The sequence below is a fragment of the Varanus komodoensis genome, unplaced genomic scaffold (genome assembly GCF_004798865.1).
Source record: "Varanus komodoensis strain SLA01 unplaced genomic scaffold, ASM479886v1 scaffold1, whole genome shotgun sequence".
NCBI classification, from domain to species: domain Eukaryota; kingdom Metazoa; phylum Chordata; class Lepidosauria; order Squamata; family Varanidae; genus Varanus; species Varanus komodoensis.
The window spans coordinates 125,413,428-125,438,779 of NW_025335268.1; the positions used below are offsets into that span (position 1 = coordinate 125,413,428).

At 38.3% G+C, this 25,352-nt stretch overlaps 2 protein-coding genes across 5 annotated transcripts in view; one reads left to right on the forward strand and one right to left on the reverse strand.

Annotated features, from left to right (window-relative positions):
* Nucleotides 1–19,750, forward strand: part of UHRF1BP1 (UHRF1 binding protein 1) — a 67,323-nt gene extending 47,573 nt beyond the window's left edge. For 3 of the 4 annotated variants that reach the window (XM_044444600.1, XM_044444610.1, XM_044444627.1), the window contains 9 exons: nucleotides 3,152–3,345; nucleotides 4,268–5,808; nucleotides 6,534–6,730; nucleotides 8,238–8,389; nucleotides 8,513–8,663; nucleotides 11,407–11,672; nucleotides 12,808–12,916; nucleotides 13,213–13,328; nucleotides 15,084–19,750. In XM_044444600.1, coding sequence (XP_044300535.1) covers nucleotides 3,152–3,345; nucleotides 4,268–5,808; nucleotides 6,534–6,730; nucleotides 8,238–8,389; nucleotides 8,513–8,663; nucleotides 11,407–11,672; nucleotides 12,808–12,916; nucleotides 13,213–13,328; nucleotides 15,084–15,209 — 2,852 coding nt within the window. In that variant the 3' untranslated portion in view covers nucleotides 15,210–19,750. The remainder of the gene's footprint in view (nucleotides 1–3,151; nucleotides 3,346–4,267; nucleotides 5,809–6,533; nucleotides 6,731–8,237; nucleotides 8,390–8,512; nucleotides 8,664–11,406; nucleotides 11,673–12,807; nucleotides 12,917–13,212; nucleotides 13,329–15,083) is intronic. The other variant, XM_044444618.1, reaches the window with a different exon arrangement.
* Nucleotides 19,751–20,607: 857 nt separating this feature from the next.
* TAF11 (TATA-box binding protein associated factor 11) lies at nucleotides 20,608–24,554 on the reverse strand. The gene is made up of 5 exons (XM_044444637.1): nucleotides 24,391–24,554; nucleotides 23,280–23,428; nucleotides 22,157–22,244; nucleotides 21,469–21,565; nucleotides 20,608–21,096 (listed from the first exon to the last, which is right to left on the reverse strand). Exons 1-5 carry the CDS (start codon nucleotides 24,541–24,543, stop codon nucleotides 20,966–20,968), a joined length of 618 nt encoding a protein of 205 aa, XP_044300572.1. The 5' UTR covers nucleotides 24,544–24,554; the 3' UTR covers nucleotides 20,608–20,965.
* Nucleotides 24,555–25,352: the final 798 nt, after the last annotated feature.

The following is a 25,352-nucleotide window of genomic DNA, read 5'->3' on the forward strand; positions in this document are numbered from 1 at the left end:
AGTATTAGAAGTTGTTGAGGAACCAGCACATCTTGCCTGCAAATCATTTGGCAGCGAGGGTGTTGTAGGCTATATCTCCATTGACAGCTCTTGTTTTGGTATGTACTGACCCTCCAGTTCCAGGTTGGTCTGTGGCTCTCTCCTGCACTAAACTGTTTGAAAAGGCCAGATCATCAAAGCCTTATGATGTGCAGAAAAACAAGAAGAAGAGAGTAAGGCAATTCTCTCATATTCACTGTTGATCCCAACTCCTGTGTTGCTTCTGAGCTCTCCAACTTCAGTATTGATTCCACATTTGACACTGATTACCCTGTGTATATGAAGGAGATCTCTGGGAGCCTTCCCCATTTGAAGACCAAGATAAGGTGCTGGACTGCTATTGCTGGTGACCCTCCATCATTAACTCTTAGTATCACCATAGCCTCTGTCCTATTCATCACGCTTTTGACATGACCAGGACTACAATTATGATTGCCAGAACTGGTCTCATTCCTCAGTATTGCATTAGGGCAGGTACACAAAAGGGTCTTTCTCTGCCCACAAGTCTTACTATTATGAGAATTGGAGGTTTATTTATGATTGTGAGTGTATACTTCATGAAAGCTTTTTATGAGCCCAGCTAGAGTCATCGCCAGCTTGCCTTTCAAGGCTGCCACTAGATGATTATATTTTCAGATATCTTCCTCCCATACTGCCCCAGGCATCAACAGCCTCCAAATGTGTCAACCTGACTTTAGCACTGTTACTTCATAGGAATTTTGCACCTGACTTAGCTCAACCACCTCAGTCCAGCATGCCTGATCAACACCCATCCTCCTTGGCACCCTCTACTGCTGAAGACTATCTGCATATTCTGCATCATGCTCCTTTGTTACCCCATCAGTATCCTATCCAGATGTAGTAGTAGGAATGCAGGATTTCCTGTCATAATCTGAAGACCTGGATCACTTTTCTGACTAATTTCAGAAGATGATACAGTCATTAGTCTGGAGAATCAGCAACCACTGCAGAGGGTGCAGGATCCAATCATTAATGCAGCATTATCTGAGGCTTCAGTACTGGTTGTTATCCCATTCCTTCCAACTTTACTTCAGGTTGTTGAACCATCTTGGAAAGCCCTGTGGCTCCAGTGTCCAAGAAGTTAGAAAAAATATATAGGGCGCAGGAAAAGGATGCCATTATCCTCAGTCAATAAAAAGGGATGCCAACTGGACCTTATGGGATATAGGCTTTATACTTTAGCTGTCCTTGGCCTTCTTATGTCCAATTATCAAGCCATAACAGCTTTCACCAACTCTCCATATGGGACTAAGTGGCTTCCCTAAGTGATTATTTGCCAGAGGATCAAAGGGAACTCCTCTTTTAGACAGAGGCCACTAGCTTAGCCTGGCAGTGGATCAATACAATGATACATCAGCCAGATTGTGGAGTGAAAGCTATGGTGGCATTGAGGAGGTCCACCTGTCTACACTCAACTGGACTAACCCAGGAGACCCACTGCTATATCATTCAGTGGGAATGGCTTATTCAGTTATAAAACCTATAAGGCGGTGGACACCACAAAGAAAGCAAGTGGTTAAGAGGGCAGGACTGGGACTCAGGCAGTCTGTATTCTTGTCCCTGCTCAGCCAACTGCCCAATACCCAACATTTTCTGGGTGGATTATAAGTGCTAATATACAGGAGGTGCCAAAAATGTTTTAAGAGATGTTATCTATGTGTTACTTTTGAAAGTTGTATTGAATTATGGTAGCAATGTGTGGTACGATGTTTGCCCAAAAGATGGCGTTAATCAAACGAATGCTAGTGTCACCTTGCAACACCTTTTAATAGTTTTTCCTTTCTTAAAATGTATATACATTTTTGGGGCACTCTCTGTATTTGCTGTTTTTAAACCTTCCAGTAATATACAATATTTGCTCTTCTGCGCAGCCAGTAATTTCCTTATTTCACAGTGGTGGTTATAGAGATTTAATTCCTTCACAATTGTTGAGATCACTGGGACTTCCTTGCCCACTGTTCCCTCTGCTTTTCCACCCATATTCCCATTCTTTTGTGTCTCACTGAGAACACGTTAATGGTTAGAGTGAGACAGGAGGGCTCAGCATGTATTCGATAGTCTGTACCTACTCCTATTTACCAAACTTGGCTTTGATTTCCCCATAATGAGGTAAAGAACTGTCTTCATTGCTTCCAATTCAGATATATTCAGGGTGGAGGGCAAACAGATGATGCCATTGTTTCTACGTTGGCCCCTTTTCTTCAGTCTCCTCTTTGGCTTTTCTTGTGTGTATAAACATTGGAATATATTACCCTGCTTCTCTCCAACCCTTATTCTACATTAGGAAGGAGAGAAGGGAAAATGCTTCTTCCATATCTGTGATGGCAAGGTTACCCAGCATTAAGGTGGTGGATTGGTATTAGCTTGACTGTTGTCCCCAAGAATAATGCTTTACTGTTCTCCAAAGGAATGAATGATAGCTATTTACTCCCGGGAGAAAGACATACACTTAGACATAATTAGGATAGAAGTCACCTGTTCCTTGTGCCTGGAAGTTTCCTCAGTTGTATGCCACCTGATATCCTAATTATTTAGCCTTTTAGAACTAAATGGGAGCCACTGAGAACTTCAGCAGCCACTATCTGCATAGCACAATCCTGTTTGTTTGAACTCATTCATACAATTTGCAGGACTGTGTTTCTGCTCAAGGGAAGAAGGATATTTTTCTTATAACTTCAGATCTAAAAAGTGTGCCCTGAAATGTTCTGTAAGCACAATTACTTTGTGCTTAAAAGACACGAACAGGCACTTTGCACCGTATACAATTGACCTGTAGTCTGTGTTGCTGAAGGCCAATATATATAACTGACTTCAAGAAAGGAATGTCTAACTACAAGAAATAATTGATGATCAACATTCTTACGAATGTCTATTACCAATCTGATGGATGTTAATATGAACCTAATGAGAGAACAATGGGAACTCTATTATGAAACCAGCCAAGGTTTTTCAACATTGGTTGCTTTTGGAGGCAATATGTTTAGTTTGTTGTTACAGAGATGTGGTTCTAATCAAAACCCCGTATTTTTTCCTTTTCCCAATTTTCCCAAACTAATGGCATGCTAACCTGTACTTTTCTCCTCCTCTCCAGTCCCATGTCCAAACTTGTACCTGCAGCTGAATGGTTTGATTTTCACTTTGGACACAATGAGTGTGCTTTGGGTGAATTTGTTCTGCCTTGATCTCTATCGCAGCCTACAGCAATTCAAAGCTATATACAAGCTGGACAATTCTGGCAAGCAAGATGAGCATATTGATGTCAGACTGGATGGCTTTATGCTCAAGGTATTTGTTGTTTCCTGTTCTGACTTATGAAAGGTGAAAGGAAGCTGTAGGAAGGAAGGAGTAGGGGACACCACTCTGCCTTTTCTGAAATGATCCTTCTGTCTTGATCCTTCTCCGTGCAATTTGTGGAAGATTGACAACCTTCTTCAGTGCCATATTAGTGCAAATAATAAAAGCTTCTAGATTAAGGGGAATATATCAAATGATTGATTAATCAGAATCTGTATTATTGCTATGGCTATTGCTGTTTTAATTATATAAAAAAGGGACCTTTTTTGTGTCTACCTGCTGTCACTTCAGATGTGGGACCTAGCCTGTAAAAAAAAATCTTCAAGAGGGAGGACTAGTTGGTTTTTGGACAACTGAAAAGCCTTTTAATTTCAGTAGTATAAGCTTATACTGCTTTACTTGGCATTAATTTCTACTTGTGTTTATAGAATATGACTGGGGGTGTCTAATCAGTCTTTTAATGCTGCTGCTGCTGCTGCTAGTAGTAGTAGTTGTAAATTGAAATAGACATTTATTCATATAAGTCATATAATAGAATCTAAGCAGGATTCTGTAAAGGCCAATTCCTCCTGAATAATTACAATAGAAAGCTCTTTGAATGATAACAAGTACTTGCTTTCCAAGTATAACGGTCCAGAGCCTTCTTATCAGCTGCAGTAAAATTATTATACCAATTACTAAGATATTTCCTGTACTATATTGTGAACTATTGCTGTTCTAATCTTGATTAGTTCTTTACTCAGATATGACCATTGAGAGCATGAGTTAGCAATGTGCAATAAAGTGTTTCTTACATAAAAAACTTAAGTATGCAAAGAAGTGGTACCCATTTTTATTTTAAGCTAAGGATACAGTGCATTGTTTTATCTCTATAGATCCTTTTTATGTTCTTCCCCCTTTTCTTCCTAAATAGCTAAATATCCCAGTAGAGAAGAAAGTTATTGATCACCAGGATCGTCCCCAGGGTCTTTCGATTCGCACATCAGAGATGACAGCTACCAACACAAGGCATGCTCCTCACTGCAGCTGTTTAGCTCTCCAGAATCTGTTCCGTAGGTTTGCTGCTTCAGAATTCTTCCACTCTAGCTACACCCAGTTTCCTAAATTTCAGGACAACTTCAGCCTCCTTCATACTCTCTTCTTACGTCATGCATATCAAGTAGACACAAAAGCCCCCAAACATACAGATTGTCGCCATAGTAAGTCGTCATCTTTTGAAGACCTTTGGTCTTTTAACTTCTCCCATATCTCCTTGGACTTTGAGGGGACCAAAAGCTCAAAAGGGAAACCCCTGAACTTTATCTACCCATTCCCACTTAGTGTGTGGGCTTGCCTCCCAAAGAGATGGGAGGAAGCTCAGACATCAATGTTGCAAGTCTCGTCATCACAGTTTAAAATCAAGTCTTCTGCTAGCTTTAGTAACCATGCCAAACATCAGGACCTTTGCGGAGAGGAGCAGTTCTGCCAAAGATCAAAAACTGAACAGGATTTGAAAAGCATCTACCTCACCCCAGAGGCAAAGGAAGTCTTGGAAGGAGGCCATGGTAGCATTAACGGTGAAGAAAATGATGAAGATGTAGAACTATCTGCTGATATTCATGTTCTTCTGTATTCAAGTGCACATGTGAAGGTGCGGCTCAACCACTATCAGTATTTAATGCTACTTCGGATGAAGGAGGTCTTGCAGACTTTTCAAGAACAATTGACCCAAGACACTCAGGAAATGATTGGATCACCTCTAGATTCTCTAACCACTTGCATGGGCATCATGTTCAACAGCACAGAGGTGGCTTTGCTGATGCATCCTACTCCAGTTCCTGCACTGGAACCAAGATCTGTAGACTCAGATGCTACAAGTCTAATAGAATCTGAACTTTCCCCTTCAGACAGCAGGGAGGGACTGGCTACAGAAGGCAGAGAGCTGAAATCAGATTCTAGCTCAGAGAAGGAAAATTGCAGCCCTGCAAAATTCCAAGGTGATAATGGAATTACAAATACAGATATAACTGTGCCTGAGTTACAGGATGGAATAATGAAATCCCAGAGTGAAGGATCTCTGACAGAAGGAGGTTTTCATAGCCAAACCACTGGTGAAAGGGGTGCTGTAGAAGAAGCTCATGAAGCTGAAGAAATCCTTGGCGCAGAGAGACAGAATGACATTGGCAGCCTTTCCCAGATGCCTCAAATTCTTTCTTCCAGCTCATCTTCCATTGTTGATCCTTTAGGTGGCATGCAAATCTCTACTAATGAACAAGAAGAGATGATTCCTCTGAAGAACATGGAGATGGAATTGTCTAGTGCATTGAATATAACAAAAGGTGCCACCAAGGAAGCATTGCATGTGACTATGGACCTCACCAAAGAAGCTATGTCAATAACAAAAGATGCTTTCAGCTTCAGCAGGGAAAAGATGGCTTCCACCATGCATAAAATGCTGCTCCATCCCCAAACCAAGTGAGTGACTTTTTTAACCATATACATACCAGAACAATAGCTGGGAGTGAAGGTGGAGATTTGCCTTTACCCCTCACTTTTCACATTGAGTTTTCCTTTTAGTGTTGTAAATTGCTTTATGAAATGTAGATTAAAACAGTTTAAACCAATCTTATTTTTACAGAATAAGAATTCAAAGGTCCCCCATATCTCTGCCACTTTTACATTTTTAAGTACACCCACTCTCAAGGAAGATGACCATCACTGTTGCAGACTTGACTGCAGAACAGTGTTGGACACAGAATCATGGACAGGGATATGCTGATGATTGGGGTGACCTATGAAGAAGGGAGTAGTTCAGTTCTCAGTGACTCTCACTGAGCTCTGTGAGATAGTATATGCATGTAGCAATTTGGGATACAATTGCAAACAGACAAAACTTGACCCTCACCCCAGACTCTGGTCGCTGAAGCAAGGGACATTCTTTTCCTCTCTGTGCACCATTTCATTGACGGGGAGAATACACGCCATTACCCCTGAGAAAGAATAGCCTAACTTTCAGTGAGAGGGAAATGGGTGGGGAGCTGTAGTGTTTCTGTGTACAGAGTACCAAAAAACCTTGCATGCAGACACTTCTGGCATTGTATAGGACATTCTGATATATACCACCCATCAAAATAATGGGCATTTTACAATTATAACTGATTTTTGGCACATAGTCTGCTTAGATCTGTGCTTGTTGATAGGGATCCCACACCAAAGGCAGAGGAAGGGACACTGACTCCAGTGGGAGGTAGTAGTGGACGAATGCGTTTCTTCACCATGAAGAGGACTGCTTCTCAACATTCCTTTGATACCAGCTCACTTGATGGCAGTTGTCCTGAAGACAGGCTGTCGGTGGACAGTGACGGCAGCGATGGCTTTCTGATGCTTATGGACTCTGGTAATAGAACTAGCTTGTATATCTTCTTCCATTATAAAATCATCAAGTAAATTATAGTAAAACTTGGTGGCATGAAAAAGTCATATAGGTCTTGTCAGAAGGTAAGTAGCACAAGTAGATCACAATGAAGCACACCCCAGAGAAACAGTGGAAGCAAAAAGTAGCCTTTGCCAGTCATTGTGGGTCATTTACGACCTGAGAAAGGGAGAAGTCTAAAAATGGCTGCCACCTATATGCAGACCTCTTTTAGCCATTGATGCAGCTGCTGTGATGTCATTCTAATTGCTACAAGGAAATGTCAGTTATTGGAATGTAAGACACCTTCTGAGAAATGATCATTTTTGCTGGCCATAACACAGAGAGCTTGGGGATAGCAGGAACTTCATGCTTTTGGCAGAAAAGAGAAGGGTAATTCATAGGCTGGAACATTGAGAGCTAGTAAGCAAAATGAGAAAGAAGGTGAAGTACAAGTGAAGACGTACTGAAACCAGAAGGTGATGCTAGGTTGTAATGGAGCTACATAGAAGGAGTTCGAGAGGAAAATGGGATAATTGAGAAGCTGGTCAGTGGGAAATGTCCTGCATAATTTAGGGCTGCAAGGTGTTGAGAAATAAGTTAGATTGGGAAGGGTTACTGAATTTCATATTTCAGTAGAAGGTTACTGTAAAACCTTGACTGCAAGCCTCAAATGATTTTCCCCCAGAAATTGGGGACTTGTCTATTTTTATATGAAAAGGACTGAAGCAACATATCCCCTAATGCAGAGGTTTTAAAAACACTATGTGTAGTTTTTTTGATCTCTGCGATAAGTTCAACGTTATTAGAATCCTCCTCTTCCAGTACCTGTTTATCATGAAACATTGTATTCATATTGAAAGGAGTACTTTCCAATTACCTGGATAGTAATCCTTTTAAGGAGTCATTAAATCCAGCCTCCACTGCCTTTTTGCTAAACAATTAGATCTGGACACTGTTTCTCAGTTCTGATTTAGATTATTGGTAGGGAGATTTTTCTGTCATCTTACATTTTAGCTTTTAGATCTTTTTGATGATCATCTTAGTAGTAAAAGTAACCTTATACAAGAAATATGAAAATGGTGTTTCTGTTAATCTATTTTGTTCTTTAGCTCTTCTCCCTTCAGTAGAATGGTGTTAATACATGAAAAGCACATTTAGTAGGCTGAACTATTTAAATACATCAAATCAAAGCCTTTCACAGTTTGACAAAAGTTATCAGAGGAATCATTAATACCCTCTCATGAGAAGTACACATTGGATTTTTCATTATTGCTTTGATGTTTGCATTCTGTTCTAGACTATACTGATTTGCATGGGAGGATATAGAACACCTAAAATCTAGGGCACAGTTATACAAAAACATGTTCTATTTCTGTTTCTATAAATATAAGCATTTAAACACGTTACTTGATGATTGGGTAGGTGGATGGGGTCAAAACTTCTTAATACAAAGATAGAATTATTACATAAAATTTCATTTTTTTTCCAGAGCCTAGTTTGGATCCTCTTACCCTAGAACACCTTCCCCAGGCCCTTGATGATGCAGACATCAGAGCAAGCCCAATGGGAGATGAGGAAAGAGGATCAACATATATCAACAGCACGGAATCCCTGAGTGGACAGGACTCTAGCACCCAGCTGGTCAGATACCTATCCTGTCCCTTTAATTTTGATTTTTCTTGAGGACTTTGTGTGTTGGAGGTGGTGGAGGAAGAGAAGGACCTGTGCTGCAGCATCTATCTGTACTATGGCTTTTTGTTTTAGGTATCTGTCCTGGTGTTGAAAATGAATGCAGTAAACTGTGTGATAGAAACAAAAGGAGATGATATGACAGTTGCCCTTCAGGTTATGGAGCTAACGCCTGAGCACCTAGGAAATAGGAATATGTGGCACTATCTGCAAAGTGATTCTATGGGTATGTTATATTTGAGCACAGTTCATCCACTCTAATTCATATGCTTTGACACTTTTATGTTAAAACTGCCCTGATTTTGCATTGCAGCCACAACCAGACTGTGTATGTGTGGAATGTTTGTCCATATTGAAAAGAATAGCTTTTTTATTTTGTTGCAAAATATTAACATTATGGATATTGGTTCTGACAAAAATCTGGCTTCTTTGATTATTATGCTTCACTGAAAGTTGTTTGAAATTGAAATGTTTTTTAATGTTTCCTGACATTTTCTACCAATAACAAAAGAGTGCATTGGAGAAGTCAGTATGGTGTAGCGGTTAATGTGTTGGACAAGGACTTGGGAAATCTGGGTTCTAGTCCCTGCTCAGCCATGAAGTTCACTAGGTGACTTTGGGCCAGTCACTGTCAGTCTAACCTACCTGACAGGGTTGTTATAAAATAGAGAGGAGGATTATATAAACTGCCTTGGGTTCCTTGTGAAAAAAGGTAGGACATATATGTAAAGAAGAGGCTGAATAAATGTAGCATAAATGTATATAAATGAAAGAGGCAAAAAGGGCTGAAAGGGAAAGCAAAGGATTTTTTAAGAGGCTTAAATCATCTGGAAGTCCTCCTCGGTATGTCCATATTGCCAGCTGAGATATGGAATGTGCACACTTGTGAATGCTGAGAAATAGTACTGGGCAAACACTTATTTTTTTAAAAAAACCCTCCAAGGTTGAGCATAGTCCTTCCTCTCCTGTCATGAGAAAGGCAACTAGGCATTCTCCAGCTGCCACCACTCTTCCCACTCCTAGTGTTATGGATAAAAGAAATGTTGAGTACTGGGGAAACCTTTTCTTTTCTTTTCTTTTCTTTTCTTTTCTTTTCTTTTCTTTTCTTTTCTTTTCTTTTCTTTTCTTTTCTTTTCTTTTCTTTTCTGGCTGAGGAACCTCAATAGTTATCTGTCAGGGTTCACGTGATGGCAATGGATGGAACCCCTTTACAGCAGCATGTCCTCCTCCAGCAGCATTTGCTTCTGTTCTTCCACAGAAAGCACAGAGACACAATGAGCCATGCATCAGCTGAAGAGCACCATAAGGTGGACCTGGCCCATGGCTTGACAATATTTGATTTCTGGTCTTAACGGTTAACTTCAGAGGCATACCAATATTCAAAGTACAGTAAATGTTTCCTTGCCTCTGTGTCTGCACATGCTATATTTCACATACCACTTTACTACTTTTTGCGGTTTTTGTCCATTCCATCTCTGTTTACAGTATTGGTCCCTTATAGTAGAAAAGGTAGCACTGATGTATTTGAGAATGATGTATTTGTGCACAAGACAGTGAAGGGAGCTTTGTGGCAAGAATACATGGCTATTCTCCCTATGCTGTCCTTGCATCTTCATGGATCTCGAGAAGGATCATTTTAACAGTAAAAGTTTCCAACAGATGTATCTTTTCAAAAACAAGGATGTGAATTGAACTTAATGTGGATTCTGCTTTCTTCTGCTGTACAGATTTTGGCCATTAGAGGGCAAGAGACTAAAAAAGATGAAATTGAACTGATAATGGAAAATAATTTTTGTCTTGCCTATATAAGTCCTATTTAAAAATAATCCAAATCAGAAAATGGGAAAGTAATAATTGGAATAGATCATTAATGCATATATTCTCATATTATAAAACTATATGGGAACTTCAGCCTGCAAAAAAGAGAGAAAGAAAGAGAGGAAAAGCAAGGACAAATTTATTTCATGCTTAAGACAAAGAAATAATTATTGATTAGATTAAAATTGATTAGATACTACAAGTTTGATTTAAAAACATGAAGCACATTGAATTAGGAAAGTATAGTCATTAGTTGATTGTATCAGGACTTTCTTGCTTTTGGATTTTTATTTTTTTATTTTTTATTTTTGGTAGTGGCTATTTAAGATGCAACCCTTGGGATGCTAGATGCTTCCTAGATGGCCATAAGACAAGTTGGAGTTCCAGTTTTGACTTTGCAAATGTGTTCTGAGGTCAGAGGTGGGGCTCTGACCTTGCAGCCAGCTCCTTCTGCTCTCACAGCCATTGTGCTTCTTTCCATGCCAGTGGTGACTTGATATCACAAGTGCAACTGCAGAGCTAGTGCAGAAGGTTGTCCCATGGAGCAGGGGTGGTTTCGAGGAGACTTCACCAGGCACTGAGGAATATCAGCAGTTCCTCAGCTCCTCTTCCTTGTGAGCAAGAGTAAAAACATAGACAAAGTTCTCCATATATTCTCTTTTGCTGGATGAAGTAAGTTGGGAGGTAATCCTTGCCTCACACTCCTGCTGCATTGAACTGAATGCCCTTAATCCTCTGAGTTCATATTGGATAGTCATATTGGATAGTGTCCCCAGTAATAACAAATTAAAACAAGAACCCAAGTTTTAAATGTCAGTTTTTCTAAGGAATAAGGCTAAATACTTACTTGATGAAAATGCATTTTTATTTAAGACAGCTGAAAGCAAGTATGTTTAGGTCATGTTAATGTATTCTGTCTGTGCGTAGAGGCCAGCTAGTCATGATTTCTATCAGGAAAATGAATGTTCCAAAGAAAATTTGATTAAATCAATCTTCATGGAGCCTTTGAAGAGAATTGTGCCGCCCACTAGCCAGTATAGTTAACTGTTTTAATTCAACATCTTTAGTAACAAAAAGATAAGTATTACTGTATAATGAACCACATGCTGAGCTGTGCAAGTCCTTCCATAACAATCCCTTAATGCTTTTAGGAGATCCAAACTCAGAGAGGCCTGCAGCCACCGAAACAAATCTGACTCACCCTGAAGTGTGTTTACGATATGAAATAGGACCAAGTGCTAAAGTGCACTCACCTCTAGCTGTCCAGAATGGATTTTTTCACATGCTGGTTCATAGCTATCACACAGAATTGCTGACATCCTGCCTTTCTAGCCTCGGACCTTTTCTTGAAGATGAGGTGATCCCTGATGTTATTCCCATGAAGATTGAACTTGTGGATACAAAGATTACATTGAAAGTGAGTGTGTCTGTGTGCTGTTATCATCAAAAAGAGGTGGCAGGCAGTGTAGAGGTTAAAATGTTCAAGCATGTAGAAAAACAAATCTTGCTGAAGAAAAATCAGCATGGCTTTTGCAAAGGTAAGCAATGCTTGTTATCCATAAGGCACAGAGATGACATGCTATTTCCAATGCTGATCCAGATGGAATAGTAGTATCAACATAGGTGGCAGAGTAACTGTAATGTTAAAACAATGACATTAGTGTCAAACCAACAACAGGCTTCTGTGCTCATAGGAATGCCTTCCTTGTTGTTCTTTTGATGATTCTTCTCCTTCACAAAAAGCTGCCTTCATAGTGAGAGAGACACTGGGGGACAGGGTATCTGTTTCATGGAGGAACAGCTAGAAAGTTGAGCTTTACCCCATGGTTATCATCAGAGCTGTCCAATACAGCTCTTTCTCATTACTAAATTCTCACTAAGTTACTGTGAAGTTGTTGGGGGGTTTTCTGTAGCTGTATATGACTAGAAGAATTAGTGTTCACATGATAAGCATAGAAGAGCTTCTTGGGAAAAGTATTTTAAGTCATGGCTCCAGAAAGAATACTGAAAATAATTAAATCGTCTGTGCTTTGTTTTCCACACATACTATGTAGACTTTCTTAAAATCTTTCATCACTTTAAAGTTCTGTATCATGTTGGACAACAATATCTGCTAGGGTGAAAATATCTAAAGCAGAAATTGTGCACTTCAGACCCTTATATTAAATGAAACTGTATCAGCCAGAATACAAAGGACCATGTGTGATCATGGCATGGAGGGTTTCAGCTTCCCTAGTTTGGTGACAGACCCCCACAAAGAGCTAAATCTAGAGGTCAGGGAACCCATGTGTAGTGTCATTCCTCAAGTGGTAAGGGGCTGTTGCTGCAAGATACCTGTACCTCCCCCACCCTGCATGTATGGACGTACATTGTGCCTGTGCTTGGGCATGGACATCTCTGGATTCCAACCATGGATTGAGTCTGGCCTTCTGTTGCAACAGTTCCTATTTAAAGGAAAAGATTATGGAAATGAAAGCATCAATAATGTTATTATTGCAAAAATTTAGGAGTTAATCTTTTTATAGCCAAGGTTCATATTCTTTGTTTTTCAGGATGACAGTCCTCGAGTATATCCTACATCTCCTGGCCCTGTCCCTATAATCTTAGCAGTGGGCCACATCATAGTTAGTTGTAACGATGATGGAGTGTTTGTTATAACAGGTTGGTACCATATATTCCAGTGGCATTGGCTGGAAACAGCTGCAGCTAAAATAGCTGATCCTCTAGAAACTTCTAACTCATCTTAACTTCTCTTTGATACTATTTAAACCCTGAGATAATTCATGCTTAGTTAATATAGGAGTTACCTAAAATTAATTAAGATTAGCTAATTGCTGGATATTGCTACTCAGCCATTACCTTTCCTTCAGTTTCACGGTCTAAAAAATGTATGTGTACTCTAAAATTACCACCATTGGATGAATGTGATTATATATGATTCCTACATTACTTTCTAGCTGCACAGGGGGAAGAATCGTCTATGCAGAAGAGCTTTCAGAAACACCCTAAGAAGCAGCGGATCCCAATAGAGAAAATCTCTGGAGTTTCAGCAGGAACATGTGATGAACTACAGGTATGCCTTTGTTCTTAAAACAACAGCTTGTAATCACAAAAGGGTAGGAGTTAGGGAAATATAAGCCTTCAACATACATATTTAATGGTTCTGGGGTTATTTAGGGACACCCAACCCCTGTGTTCTTTTCAGAAAATTGCAGCCTCATTTTTCTTCTTTCCTTTCATATATGCGAAAGCTGAGGCCTTGAGTACCTTTCTGCAAAGGTTGCTCTCTGAAATGTGATTTGGAAGCAGTGATAGAATATATGTTATTTTTTATTAAGATCCATAGTAATGGAATAGATACTAGTGCTTATATGTTGAGTATAATCCTGATAGCAACAGAAACAACAAACACTAATAGCAAAAAGAAAAAAATAGGTGGCAATAAATCCTATTATAACAACCCTGTATTGTTTCTTCAAACACTGTTCACTTAACAGGGTTTGTTCTTGTTAATGCTTAAATAAGGAATGCATCTTTGTAATCAAACATGTTCTGTAGTAAATTGTTCTCCTATTATTGAGAAAGTAAGCTAAAATACTGGACAACATCACTGATAATAACTAATCTTTACAGTGTGTAATAGACTTTTTTTACAATATAGAAATTAGTTAACTAATTTCCATGCTGCTTCAGGAAAATAGAAAATAAGAAACCTGAATAATGTATTGCATTGAAAAGTGCTATAGTGACAGTGATATAAATCTTTTCTGGATGTTCTCCTCTAAAAGAAAAGTACTAGTCTACAAGATGTTTTTCTCCAAAAGACAAATATTTTAGTATTCTTTTTGTTATTACTTTTTAGTGTTTCGGAGAACTACAATTATTTTAAAAATGATATAAGTAATTCCGGGTAAGCACTACGGTAATTTCCACTGGGAGATATATTGCCCAGTGGAAACTACCATAGTAGTTTCTGGGAGATATATTGCAGTAGAGAAAACTAAATGAATTAATTTTTAAAACCCAATAATTTTCCTCTGTTTGTGGCATAGATCAGCAAAATTTAACGATCCATTGTACTGTAAATCTAATAAGCAGGAACTCCTGGCAGTGAACTAAATAGGACTGTGTGTGCTTATCTGCCTCTCAAAGCAGTCTGTTTCACAGTTATGGTTCTGTAAACTTGTTGAATTATTTTTCAATGTCTACTTTTCATCTGAGATTTCAAAAAACAGACTTTTAGACAAATAAGTATTGGTTAATTTATCTTTTTAAGGTGTTATAGCCTGCAGCTTGTGTGTTAATAAATTTGCCTGGTTAATTGGTATCAGGCATTTATTTATTTGGTGTTATACTGTCCAGTATCAGAGGCTCTCTGCTCTCTGTTTATTCTGCACTTTTATATGCTTTTTATTATAGTTCATATAGTAATTGAAAACTCAGAACAGCATCAACTGAGCATAATCAAGGACTGTTTTACAGAGAACCTGGCTCATATTTTCAGGAACTTGTCTCATGATTGTTAATGTCAATCTACTTTTGCTTTCATGAAAAAGTATCCCCGGCAAATATATGTGTGGGGGGAGAAAGCCTGAACCCTTCTTTGATCTAATACAGACATTTGAGATTCAAATAACTTCATACTTAGAAAATCTTCTGTAATTAATTACTGTGTAAAATCCTTGGATGTTATTAACAATTAGACTGTTCTATCTCTCTGCAAGTACTTTTGCTGGATGTGTTAGATCATTAAAGAATGTAAGCATAATACCTCTACTGCATTTTACATCTTTGAAAATACACTCACTCTCTTGTTTCTTTCTTGTAGCTGAAAGAAGTGCCAGCTTTGGAAAGAGAGCTGCAAGCCACCAAAAAAGCTCTTGCAGAAGCCAATCTGGACAAAGTACGCCTACTACAGGAAATTAGGAAATATGATCCGCTTTTCCAGCTTTGACAGCTGAAGCCTGGGCAATGGATGCTCAGGGAAATCAGAGATCACTACCAGCATCAACAACACTTATTTGTTGCACAGGAATTAACTAGGCCATCTTCAGTCCAGAGCTACAGCCTTGAGGAACAGAAACAGAGTGCCATTACAGGAGATGGAAGTGGAGGGACACCAGGAGAACACATGGGAATAAGATGATCGGAAGTATTGGATTTTTCAGCCATATACCTGTGTCTACATGGAATGAAATTATGCTCCATCTAAAGTTTGGCAACATTGATTCTACATGCTGCAGAGCCAAACAAGGAAGGACTACCTTGTCTAAATTATCTCAAAGTGGTGCTGACAACCTGCTAATCTTTCTTACTGTAATGTTTCCTTCCTGCAAGAAGTAGCAGGGAGTTTGGGGGGCATGCTTGCAGTACGCCAGTGCAATAAGGACATTCTACTTAGCAGGGGCCTTGTTAGCCATTGAAAATAAATATCTTGGAATTTCATGCTGCAGCATGAGCCTGAGACTTTAGAAAAGTGGGGTGGGATGCAATGCAGCCCTGGTACAGGAAAAAGAAAAGTTTGCTTAGAAAGAGAGCTTGGGTGGCCGCAATCTTCCATTAATTAATTTTCCTATTCTCCTTTCCCAGTAATGCTCTGCTAACAGAGTTTTGTAGTTGTCAGCCTTCCTGATGTCTCTTCATAAGCTCTGTCCACCACCACCATTGCATTGTTGTAGCATCCCAACCCTTTCCCAGTGTAAGTTGTCAAAAAACTGCTTGCTGGAAAAATGTCCTAATTTTATAAGTTAAAAATGTTGGAAGCATGTTTCTCCTTTCCATGACACTACACTGGTAATCTTGGAAAGGCTCAGAGAAAGTGAGTTCTGCTTGTTCCTTCCGGGTCAATGCACTATACTTCAGTGTCCATTTGGTAAATGATGAACCACAATCTTGCAATGTTCTATAATACAGATTAATGCTGGTAGAAAGTATTTTTATGTATGAGTGTAAAGCTGAATAGACAACTCTTCCTTCTGTTTTTATTTTTGTATGAGATTGGATAATTATTTGGAATTAATGAAACATAGTTCAGCTGGGGAACACAACTAGGCCAGTGCTAGCTTTCTTGGGTGTTTCCATAACAAAGTTGTGTCCAAAATACTTTGAGAGGTTTTCTTCATAAAACAGCTGCAACAATTAAGATGTGATGAACTATAGTTAGAGAAATGTTAAAATGAAGGAGGAAAGAAAATCACAAAAATAATCAAGGGACTCCATCATTCACTTCATCATTTTAAGCTAGTTCAAGATAACTCCTCTCTCCCATCAGTACTAGTTTTAGGCAAATAAACACAGCCTGATGAAACACTTATCCCCACTCTCATATATAACTAGCTAGATAATGTAGATTACAGGAATAAAATGCTTACCAAACTATATGACAGCCTTCCCCAGCCTGGCACCTTTCAGATGTTTTGGGCTTCAACTCACATCAGCCCCACCCAGCATGGTCAGTGGTTTGGAGTCCCAGGAGTTCAAAACATCTGGATAGTATCAAGTTGAAAAAGGCTTCTACATGAAAACCTTATACTGAATGTAGTTTATTTATAATGACCCTTTAAAATGAGAACTCAAATGAAGTAACAAAACCTGTTAATGCCATCTAATAACCTCTTTCTCTACTTAAATTTTGTTTTGTTTTGTTCTTATGGTTGATATTTTCATTGCGTTTTTTTGTTTTTAAAAAGCTAGTTTCAGAAACTGACTGAGAAGGTTATGGCTGAGAGGGATCTACCCATAAAGGTAGCCTAAAATCATTTAAAATAAGAAAAAATATGTGTGGTTATGCATCCAGACCCCTAAGGAGCATATAAGATCCACCAATGTGGAAAAGACTGGTAGGAATTACACTCTACTGAAAACAACCTACAGCACCTGACTAATAGAATTTTAATGAACTCCACCTTTCTGTGGCTTAGTTGTGTCCAGATGTCTAGGCATTTTATTTATTTTCTGTGGTTGCAAATTGATGATTTATATATGTACTGCATTCTAGCAACAAAAAGGAAGACAAGCAATTCTTTTCAAACCATATATACCTTGGTGCATATTGTAGGGCTGAGTTTCTTTCTGAAAATAATTGATGTTTACTTTCTTCTCCTGAGTTCCAAACCAGTAATCTTTCCACTAAAATGTAGCTATAACTAACTATTGTCCTGATGGTGATGAGGTACAACTTTTAAAAAGGATGAATTTTAAATATTAAATTTTGAGTGCTTAAAATTATGTTTGAGGTAAGAATAGATATAGTTATAATTGGAGAATGAGGAGAGTTAGTAATTTTTTTAAATCAACTGTCTTGCATTAGGTGGGAAAGTATGTACTACTGTACATTTGATTACTCAGAATGGACAATTTGTCAAAGGTAACTTTAAAAAATAATTTAAAAGCATGGCATTACAAATAAGCAAAGTTAACTGCACTTGCCATAATAAGAGAAGAATTCAAACTTCCATATTAGGGCAAAGTGTTTATGTAACAGAAAGGTCACAAAAATGTAGTTTTGAGTTCCCCAGAACTCTTCATCAAAGCAAAAGTGCAGGGGAAGGAAGGAAATAAGCTTACTGGTTTTAAAGCCATGGATACTGCATTTAGTCATGATATTAAAATGTAATATAGGAGGAAGTTGCAAACATTCATGGCAGGGTGGTTTGTTTGTGTGTAAAGGAATAGCATAAATTATAACACAACAGAAGTAGAACCATACGTAGTTTAGATATGCAGTTGTGTAATGTTCCTATAGATATTAATGCATTGCTTGTAGCAAAATGGACTGTGCCAAAGGTAATATGCTGTAACCTAACAAGCAGCTGTTTTGCTTAATTCAGGCCTTTCAACAGATAACATGTCAGAATTGGTTAGTATGTTATAGCTAATTTTTGTCTGGTATTTGTTAAACAGTTTGTAGATAAAGGTAATGCCAGCCCCCAGCTGCATCTGTAGAATGCATTTTTTAATCTCTGACATCTGCTTTTTTGCCTTGAACTGACTGCCTTGGAGCAGTTGCTATGCGACCTTCACTATGTGAATCAGAGCATCTTAAAATATTTTTTCTGAAGGAGAAATGCAGGGTGGGGGGCGGGATTGTCTTCAGTCTCAAATAATTTCCTAGCCCTTGAGGCTAGCACAGCACTGTTGAACTCCAGGAAGCTTTGCAGCTGTGCTGTGGTACTGTCACTTTCATTAATTCAGCAGTGGTGATTTCGGCATGTGTTGTAGCTTCTACTTGTTCATTTCTGTGCAATGAACTGCTGTTTCTGCCTTTTTCTTAGGGCATTCCTTTTGCAGTATCCTACGCAAACCCAGGCCATGCTCTGGAATAAACATGATTCCCTCTCTCCATATTGGAAAATGCACCAGTGGGGCAGCCCTTTAATGCAGTGGCAGGAGAAAACTTTGTATCCAAAGAGTAATGTGTTTTAAAGTTTGCACTTACATAATGAATAGAACTGAGGTTTTGAAGTTTGGAAACATATATGGAACAGATGGTGCTGTTACTATACAGTACTAAGATGACACACCAAATACACATTTTGTGCATTTTATGTGAACATAACAGCCAAGATGCTGGCTGTTAGATTTCTATATTAAGGCAGAGCTGTTGTTTTCCTATCTGCAACTCTGATGAATTACCCCAAAATACTGATTCAATACTATTTAACTTTCTTTTGAACTCTGTATATCCTTTTTTTCCTTTCTGAGTGAGGCAAGATGGTCTTAGCTACATGTATAGTCATATTCAATACAGGTTCTCATTGCTTTCTATTCACTGAATGCTGAAGATTTCATTTGTCTACTTTTCATGCAAAATGCAGCATGTTACAGAGAAAGACTAGTGCACAAGAACTGTATCTAGAGTATTTAATACACTGGAGTTTCTGTATTTTGTTGTTAAAATAATTTTCTGGACATTTCCAATATTATTTATTGGTCTTAAGTAAGGCAAATTGTAGAGAATATACCTTTTGCCTCCACTGTATGACATGGCTTGTTTGGTTTTAATTATAGAGGCCTTGTTGTGGTAAGTACAATCCAGATGCTTCCCCTCTGTTATGGACTGTTATTCCTCCAAGAGGACAGCTGGAATGAGGAGGAAACCCACTGAAGCTGATATGGCTATGTCTGACTTCTCAACTACATTAGTGTGGTTCTGTTTTTAAATACACCTCCCCAGCCCACACACTCCCCAGCCCACATTTTTTCTACTTTATTTGTTAGAAAAAGTTAAAAGCAAAAAACTCCTTGTGTAATGCCATGACTTGAAGTATTAAGTAATTCTTATTTATTGTAAGGCTTTCCTAATTTCTTATGGCTGCTTTTGTAACTTTAATTAGGAATGCTATGAATACAGGAAGAGTACTGGGTAAAAGTATGACTTGAATTTAAGACTTCAACAGTATTGGATTATTTTTGTTGCAGTATATCATCTTCTAAGATTGTATTGGTTCTGTGAACCACTTTTAATGTGGTAAATTAAACTGCTTAGCCTCTGTTGCAGTTTGTTTTTACTTTCCAGGTGTTTAATCATAATATTGATTGAAATTTCATACTTCTATGGTGCTTTCTAACTGATAAATGCTGCACATTAATATTTTTTACCAATTGATATTTTCACATTTATTAGAATATTAATATGTAACTTTTGGGAGTGCTTACAGTGGAGGTTTATTTACATTAACATCTTTTGAAAACACTGAAACATCTCACAACTTGCTAGCTTTACATTACTAGACTCATGGAAGTTCTTTACTATTACAAGGAGCTCTCTTTCCCTTCCTTTCATATTGACACTCTTGACAACAGTCTTCCTCAACCTGTTGCCTTTTAGCTGCTTTGGACTTTGGACCCCTTCAGATCTAGCAACCTCAGCCAATGGCCAGTTCTGGGAATTGTCCAGTACCACAGGAAGGCACTGAGTTGGGAATTCTATTAGAGAAGAGTTTTAATACTTTAAAGTAACAGTGATCCTATGGTCCCCAAGACAGCACTGAGTTGACGCAAGATTTTTCATATCCCATTCTAGAGATGGCACTGTGCACTTCCCCTGCAACTGGTGCAAAAGGAACTGTATCAGCTGCTCTTCAAGGTTGGGAAAGCAACACTGGAGTGAGGAGGCAACAGTGTGTTATCTTGAAGCTATTCCAGTCTCCTTCCTCTCCAGCTAGACTGGTGAAAAAACCTATCTTGTGCAAATGCAGAATGGGAGGGAATACTTGCCTCCTCTCCCCTCTCTCTGCATTGGATGCCCGAAAGCCTCTGAGGTTGGGATTTTATGGGCTTCTTAATTGGGTTGTGCCCTAAGTTGAAGACTAGAGGACTCTGGAGACCCAAACATTAATGGCAAGTCAAAATTAGTTAAATGTAATTCCTTTATTTGGGATGAAAGTTATTTTCATTCTTACTGCACTGTAAGCAATAACAAATGTCTGTTTTAGGTGTCTTTGTTCTCTTATAAAAACTCAAATCTTATAGCAGTTTCATCAAGCTTATTTCTCTGCATTAAGAAAATGCTCATTTACTGAGTTCAAATAACTTATCCTCTAGATTCTGTTTTCAGTTACTCAGGATTTCAGAATCAGTTTATTTTTATTGGAGATGTCTTCAATATTGTGCAATATGGTGCATTATCAGATGACTTTAAACAGTCTAGAAGCAAAAGTCCTATTCACATAATTGAAGCTGCAAAATCTCCAACTTGATAGCTGTGCTTCAGTGGAAGAGAATTTTTTTGTATTTTGAATTGGGGATTTGTCCTCTTGACTTCAGTCGTCTGACTGCCTCACGCATGTGTTTGGGCTGTAGAGGTGGTGATTCTCCCCACTTCTCACATACATCAAGTGCTGCACAAACAAAACAAACATGACTTTTATATCCAGATCCAGGCTATGATTATGAACATCACTTATCTGCTATTTAAACTCCACTGAAGTCAATCCTCAGCTGAAATGTTGCCAAGGTCTGTGGTTAAACAGCCAAATTATGCATTTCTGTTTATTTTTTGTATTATTGTTATTTCATCATTTATTATGTTCTTACCTTGTTTTTACTGTTATGAATCATTTGCTGTAATCCACTTAGAGAGTCCTACGGACTAGCAATGCAGAATGTAAGTTAAATAAATTAATACTATATTACCTTTAATATGCGGGTGACAAGAATAGATAGACCCTACACAGATGGATCCAATTCTAGATTATTCTTCTGGTACTTACCTTCTTCTACTACTTCTCCAACAAATACTTTGGAAATTCCTGACATGGCAATAACAACATTCTGAGAGACAGAAGTTCCAGTAATTGACTGGATCAGCTGAGGAGAGATGAAAGAAAATTCAACAGAATTCAGGTTTGTGGACTTAAGTGTTTCTTTTATAACATTATATGTCAACAAAAATTACATTAATGGTAGCAGAGGTAATGGTAAAGTTTTAGCACACTTTATAGCAGAGTGAAATTGCAGCTATGACCTATCCTAGTGAAATATTCCATCTATTTTTTCTTTAAGTGTTCAATAAGCCATTCAATTAGCAACAGCTCTCAGAACAGTAAACAATTTAAAACAAATGTAATATAAATACAGTATATAACACGGCAGTTATCTACATCAGAGTATAACACCAATCAACAGTAACCATAAATAGTAATAATACATAATACGAGAATAAAACCAAATCACAACATGCCAATAATATACAGATAAAATCAGTATAACATAGTATAACATAATCATTAATACTATATTATCTAACAATTAAAATGCTGGGAAAATAAAAGGGTTTTAGCCGGGCACTGAAACATACAAAAAATCAGTGCCATTTTATTGTCTTTTAGTCATACAGCAAAAGCAAGCCACATCATGCAAATCAGTTTCATTTTAAAGGTATTTGGAGTGAACTCCTACCCGTTTAATGGCAGCCTTAGGAAAAGCTGACCGCCGATACATTTCATAGCGATTTAGCTGTTCTTCAGAAAAAGATGAAACTAGGATTCTAGAGAAAATATAACACAGGTTCTAGCAACATTTTAATACTAAAAACAGTTTAAAGGTACAGAAATGCACAGCTTTTGAAGATGGAGGGAGATGATATTATAGTATTTCATAGTGTAACAATGGTTTTGGATGCAGAATGCTTGCATTAGCAGCAGCGTGAACTGCATAGAATGTTCCTGAGGGTAAAAAAAAAGATGGAAGGTGATTTGCATCAATTTTTCCTCTCTGCATACAGCATCATCTCCCCAACACAGTATTTTTTTGGGCAGTGGGTGGAAGGGAATGAGGAATAGATTAACACTGCCTCCCTTTCTCCTCACTATAGCTATGGCAGTTATCTGCAGGATTAGAAGCCTCCCACAAACAACCAGATCCAACTAAATGAAATAATCCTGAAGGGGATGGTATAATATAATCTTTCTTTCTTTCTTTCTTTCTTTCTGAATTACTACAAACATTTATATCCTGTCCTGTGCAAATGCTCAAGAGGGCTTACATAGTATAAAATAGTATAGTAGTATAAAATACTATACAATACAATAATAAAACAATTATTAAAAACATACAGAACTAAACATAAACTCAGAAAAGGAAGGAAAAATAGAAAATACAACTGTGAGAACCAAGAAAAAAAATCTTAAAACATCTAAAACCCTTGATTATTAAAATAATGGTTGAATAAAAAGGTCTTCACCTGGGGCCAGAAAGAGTATAACGTCGGCACCAGGCAGACCTCTCTGGGGAGTGCATTCCATTGTCTAATTAACTCCTATTTCAGAATATTACATATTTCTTAAAGCCAAGTGTAACATCTGAGAAAATATGCATATGTAAGTTCTTATGTAAGTAACTACTAGGTATTTTCAGGTGATTTTGCAATGGACTGCAGTTTTAGAATACCCTCTTCTCCCAAACAGAAAAAGGTAGGAAAAAAACAAAAGCAGTGTGGCATCTTAAATTAGCAGTAGCCAGTTAACAGTCTAACAGAAATGATTTAGCATTAGCAAAATTATATAAGTGGAAAACTACTCACTGCATTTTTTGAATTTCATCTTCATCTACTTTATGTTTCTTTTCTTTCTTCTCCTTTATTTCTATTTTTATTTTCTTGGCTGTACCAGACTGTGATATAGACTCCTCCGTTTCTCCTAGAACCAAATCTGAAGTGTCCTTGCTTTTATTCTATTAAGAAAATTATGTTTAGATTGGCTATATTTATATTCTTGTTCTACCATTATATACCTTAAATAGCCCACCATAAATAGTCGCCATGTTAATTGATGTTATCAAAGATTTTTTCTAGTATTAGTCCCACAGTTTTAATATTACTACATGCATAGCCTAAATGAAATGTTTTAACAAAACACATGTACAGAAAATATTTGAACAGTAAATGTGATCAATGCTAATTGCTTAAATTTAAAATCAATTACATTGAAACATTTATTTTTTGTGTTGATATCTATGACTCTTGCTTATTGTGGAAGGATGAGGGGATAGAATGAGGAAGGCTGTTATATTCTTGATTTCACATTTGTTAATATAGACATTTGTGTATTTACAGACATGCCTGTTCTTAAATGCAAATTCTGATGATAATAGTGCTGTGTAAATGTTCTAAATTAATAACAAATACATACTAAAGGTCACTCACTGCCCAAGAGCCACCTCTTCTCCTTACACATTACCAAATGGTATTTGGTACATATTTTACACTATTCGCTTATTCTTTATTAGCATTACTTACACTAGTTTAAGGTAATACATTTTAGAATGTGTAATCAAGTATATAATATCAGAGAATAGCTGCAACTCAAGCACAACCATCCGGATGTGCAATTGTGATGAAAAATAGTGCACTGATACTTTGTTTTCATTTCTGCACAACAGCAATTCAAGCAAGGAGAGAGTGGAGGAGCGCGAGTGAGTGCACGTTTACACATAACTGGGATTCCCCCTCCCATAAAAAATGGTCACGATTCACCAGAAAAACGGGTCTTGTCCCCTAAATGAGGGCAGCTGGAGCAGATTCCACTTCCAAGTCGTAATTCGGCACCGGCCGCGCAAGACGCAAACGGCGACAGGGCCGGAAAAAAGGGACGTCCGAACGGAAGGAAGAAACCTCGTCCTTCTTTCCTACGCACCTCTACAGGCAGCCCCTCCTCCTTCACCTCGCCTGCGTCCTTCTCCAGCCGCTCGGCTTCTTCCGCAGCAAGGACAGAAGGCTCTTCGGCCGAAGACGAAACTGCAAGCGCAAGAACAGTCTCTTCCCGGCGAGATCCCTCTGCTTCTGCCATATCGTACTGCTGGATTTGTCGATCTCTGATGACATCATCGAGGCGACCTTACTCACTTCAACTGCTCTTTTCCATGGCAACGCAGCACGCCCAACCATGGGGGGCGGGGTGCCGTAGGAGGCAACGCGGGAACCACATAATAGAAATGTGGAGGCTTTTGGGACCGGGGTGCTTCACAGCAAAAAAGAAAAATGCTTTCGCCTGAACAGTTAAAAGTGTTGGAGGATACTATACACGCAATATAACCATAAGACAAGGGGACCTTCGAGTATTTGGAATGGTGACTTGCGTATTTTTTGAAAAACGCAAACTGAATGTTAAAGTGAGGGAATATTTAAAGCTATGGTTGGTCTTTCTCTCCTAAATGAACCAGCACATGCACATTTGGGGCCTGTTTTTACTTTTGCCTCGAGACAGCTATTGCTATCACCGTACAAAAACGTTGCTAGTGAGTGGTTTATGCAACTAGGGTCACTCGGGGAACCAGCGACAAGAGCAAACACCAACTACAGATTAGTTCCTTCAGAGAGAGCTTAACCTCATTCTGAACAAATAACCCAAGTACGGGAACTGAGAACTACCCACCCATAGGACCTCTGTCTGACCAAAAAAAAAAAAAGTTTCAACTCACTGTCCCTCATTAGCTGGCACACGATTCTATCTGCCTCTGCAACAGACTGAAGCTATGAAAGCAATCTGGTGCATCTGTACCCAAAGTTTATTCTCAGATCCATATTGTGCCTTTTTCTTCACTCTCCATTTAAATGCATATAAATAGGATGGGCCTCATCCTTTCCTCAGGTGTTTTT

Coding starts and splice junctions, on each gene's coding strand:
- TAF11 (XM_044444637.1), bottom strand. CDS start 24,543: ATGGCAGAAGCAGAGGGATCTCGCCGGGAAGAGACTGTTCTTGCGCTT. Junction 23,429..24,390: donor AGGAGGGGCTGCCTGTAGAG/GTGCGTAGGAAA, acceptor TTTTCTTAATAG/AATAAAAGCAAGGACACTTC. Junction 22,245..23,279: donor GATGAAATTCAAAAAATGCA/GTGAGTAGTTTT, acceptor TATTTTCTCTAG/AATCCTAGTTTCATCTTTTT.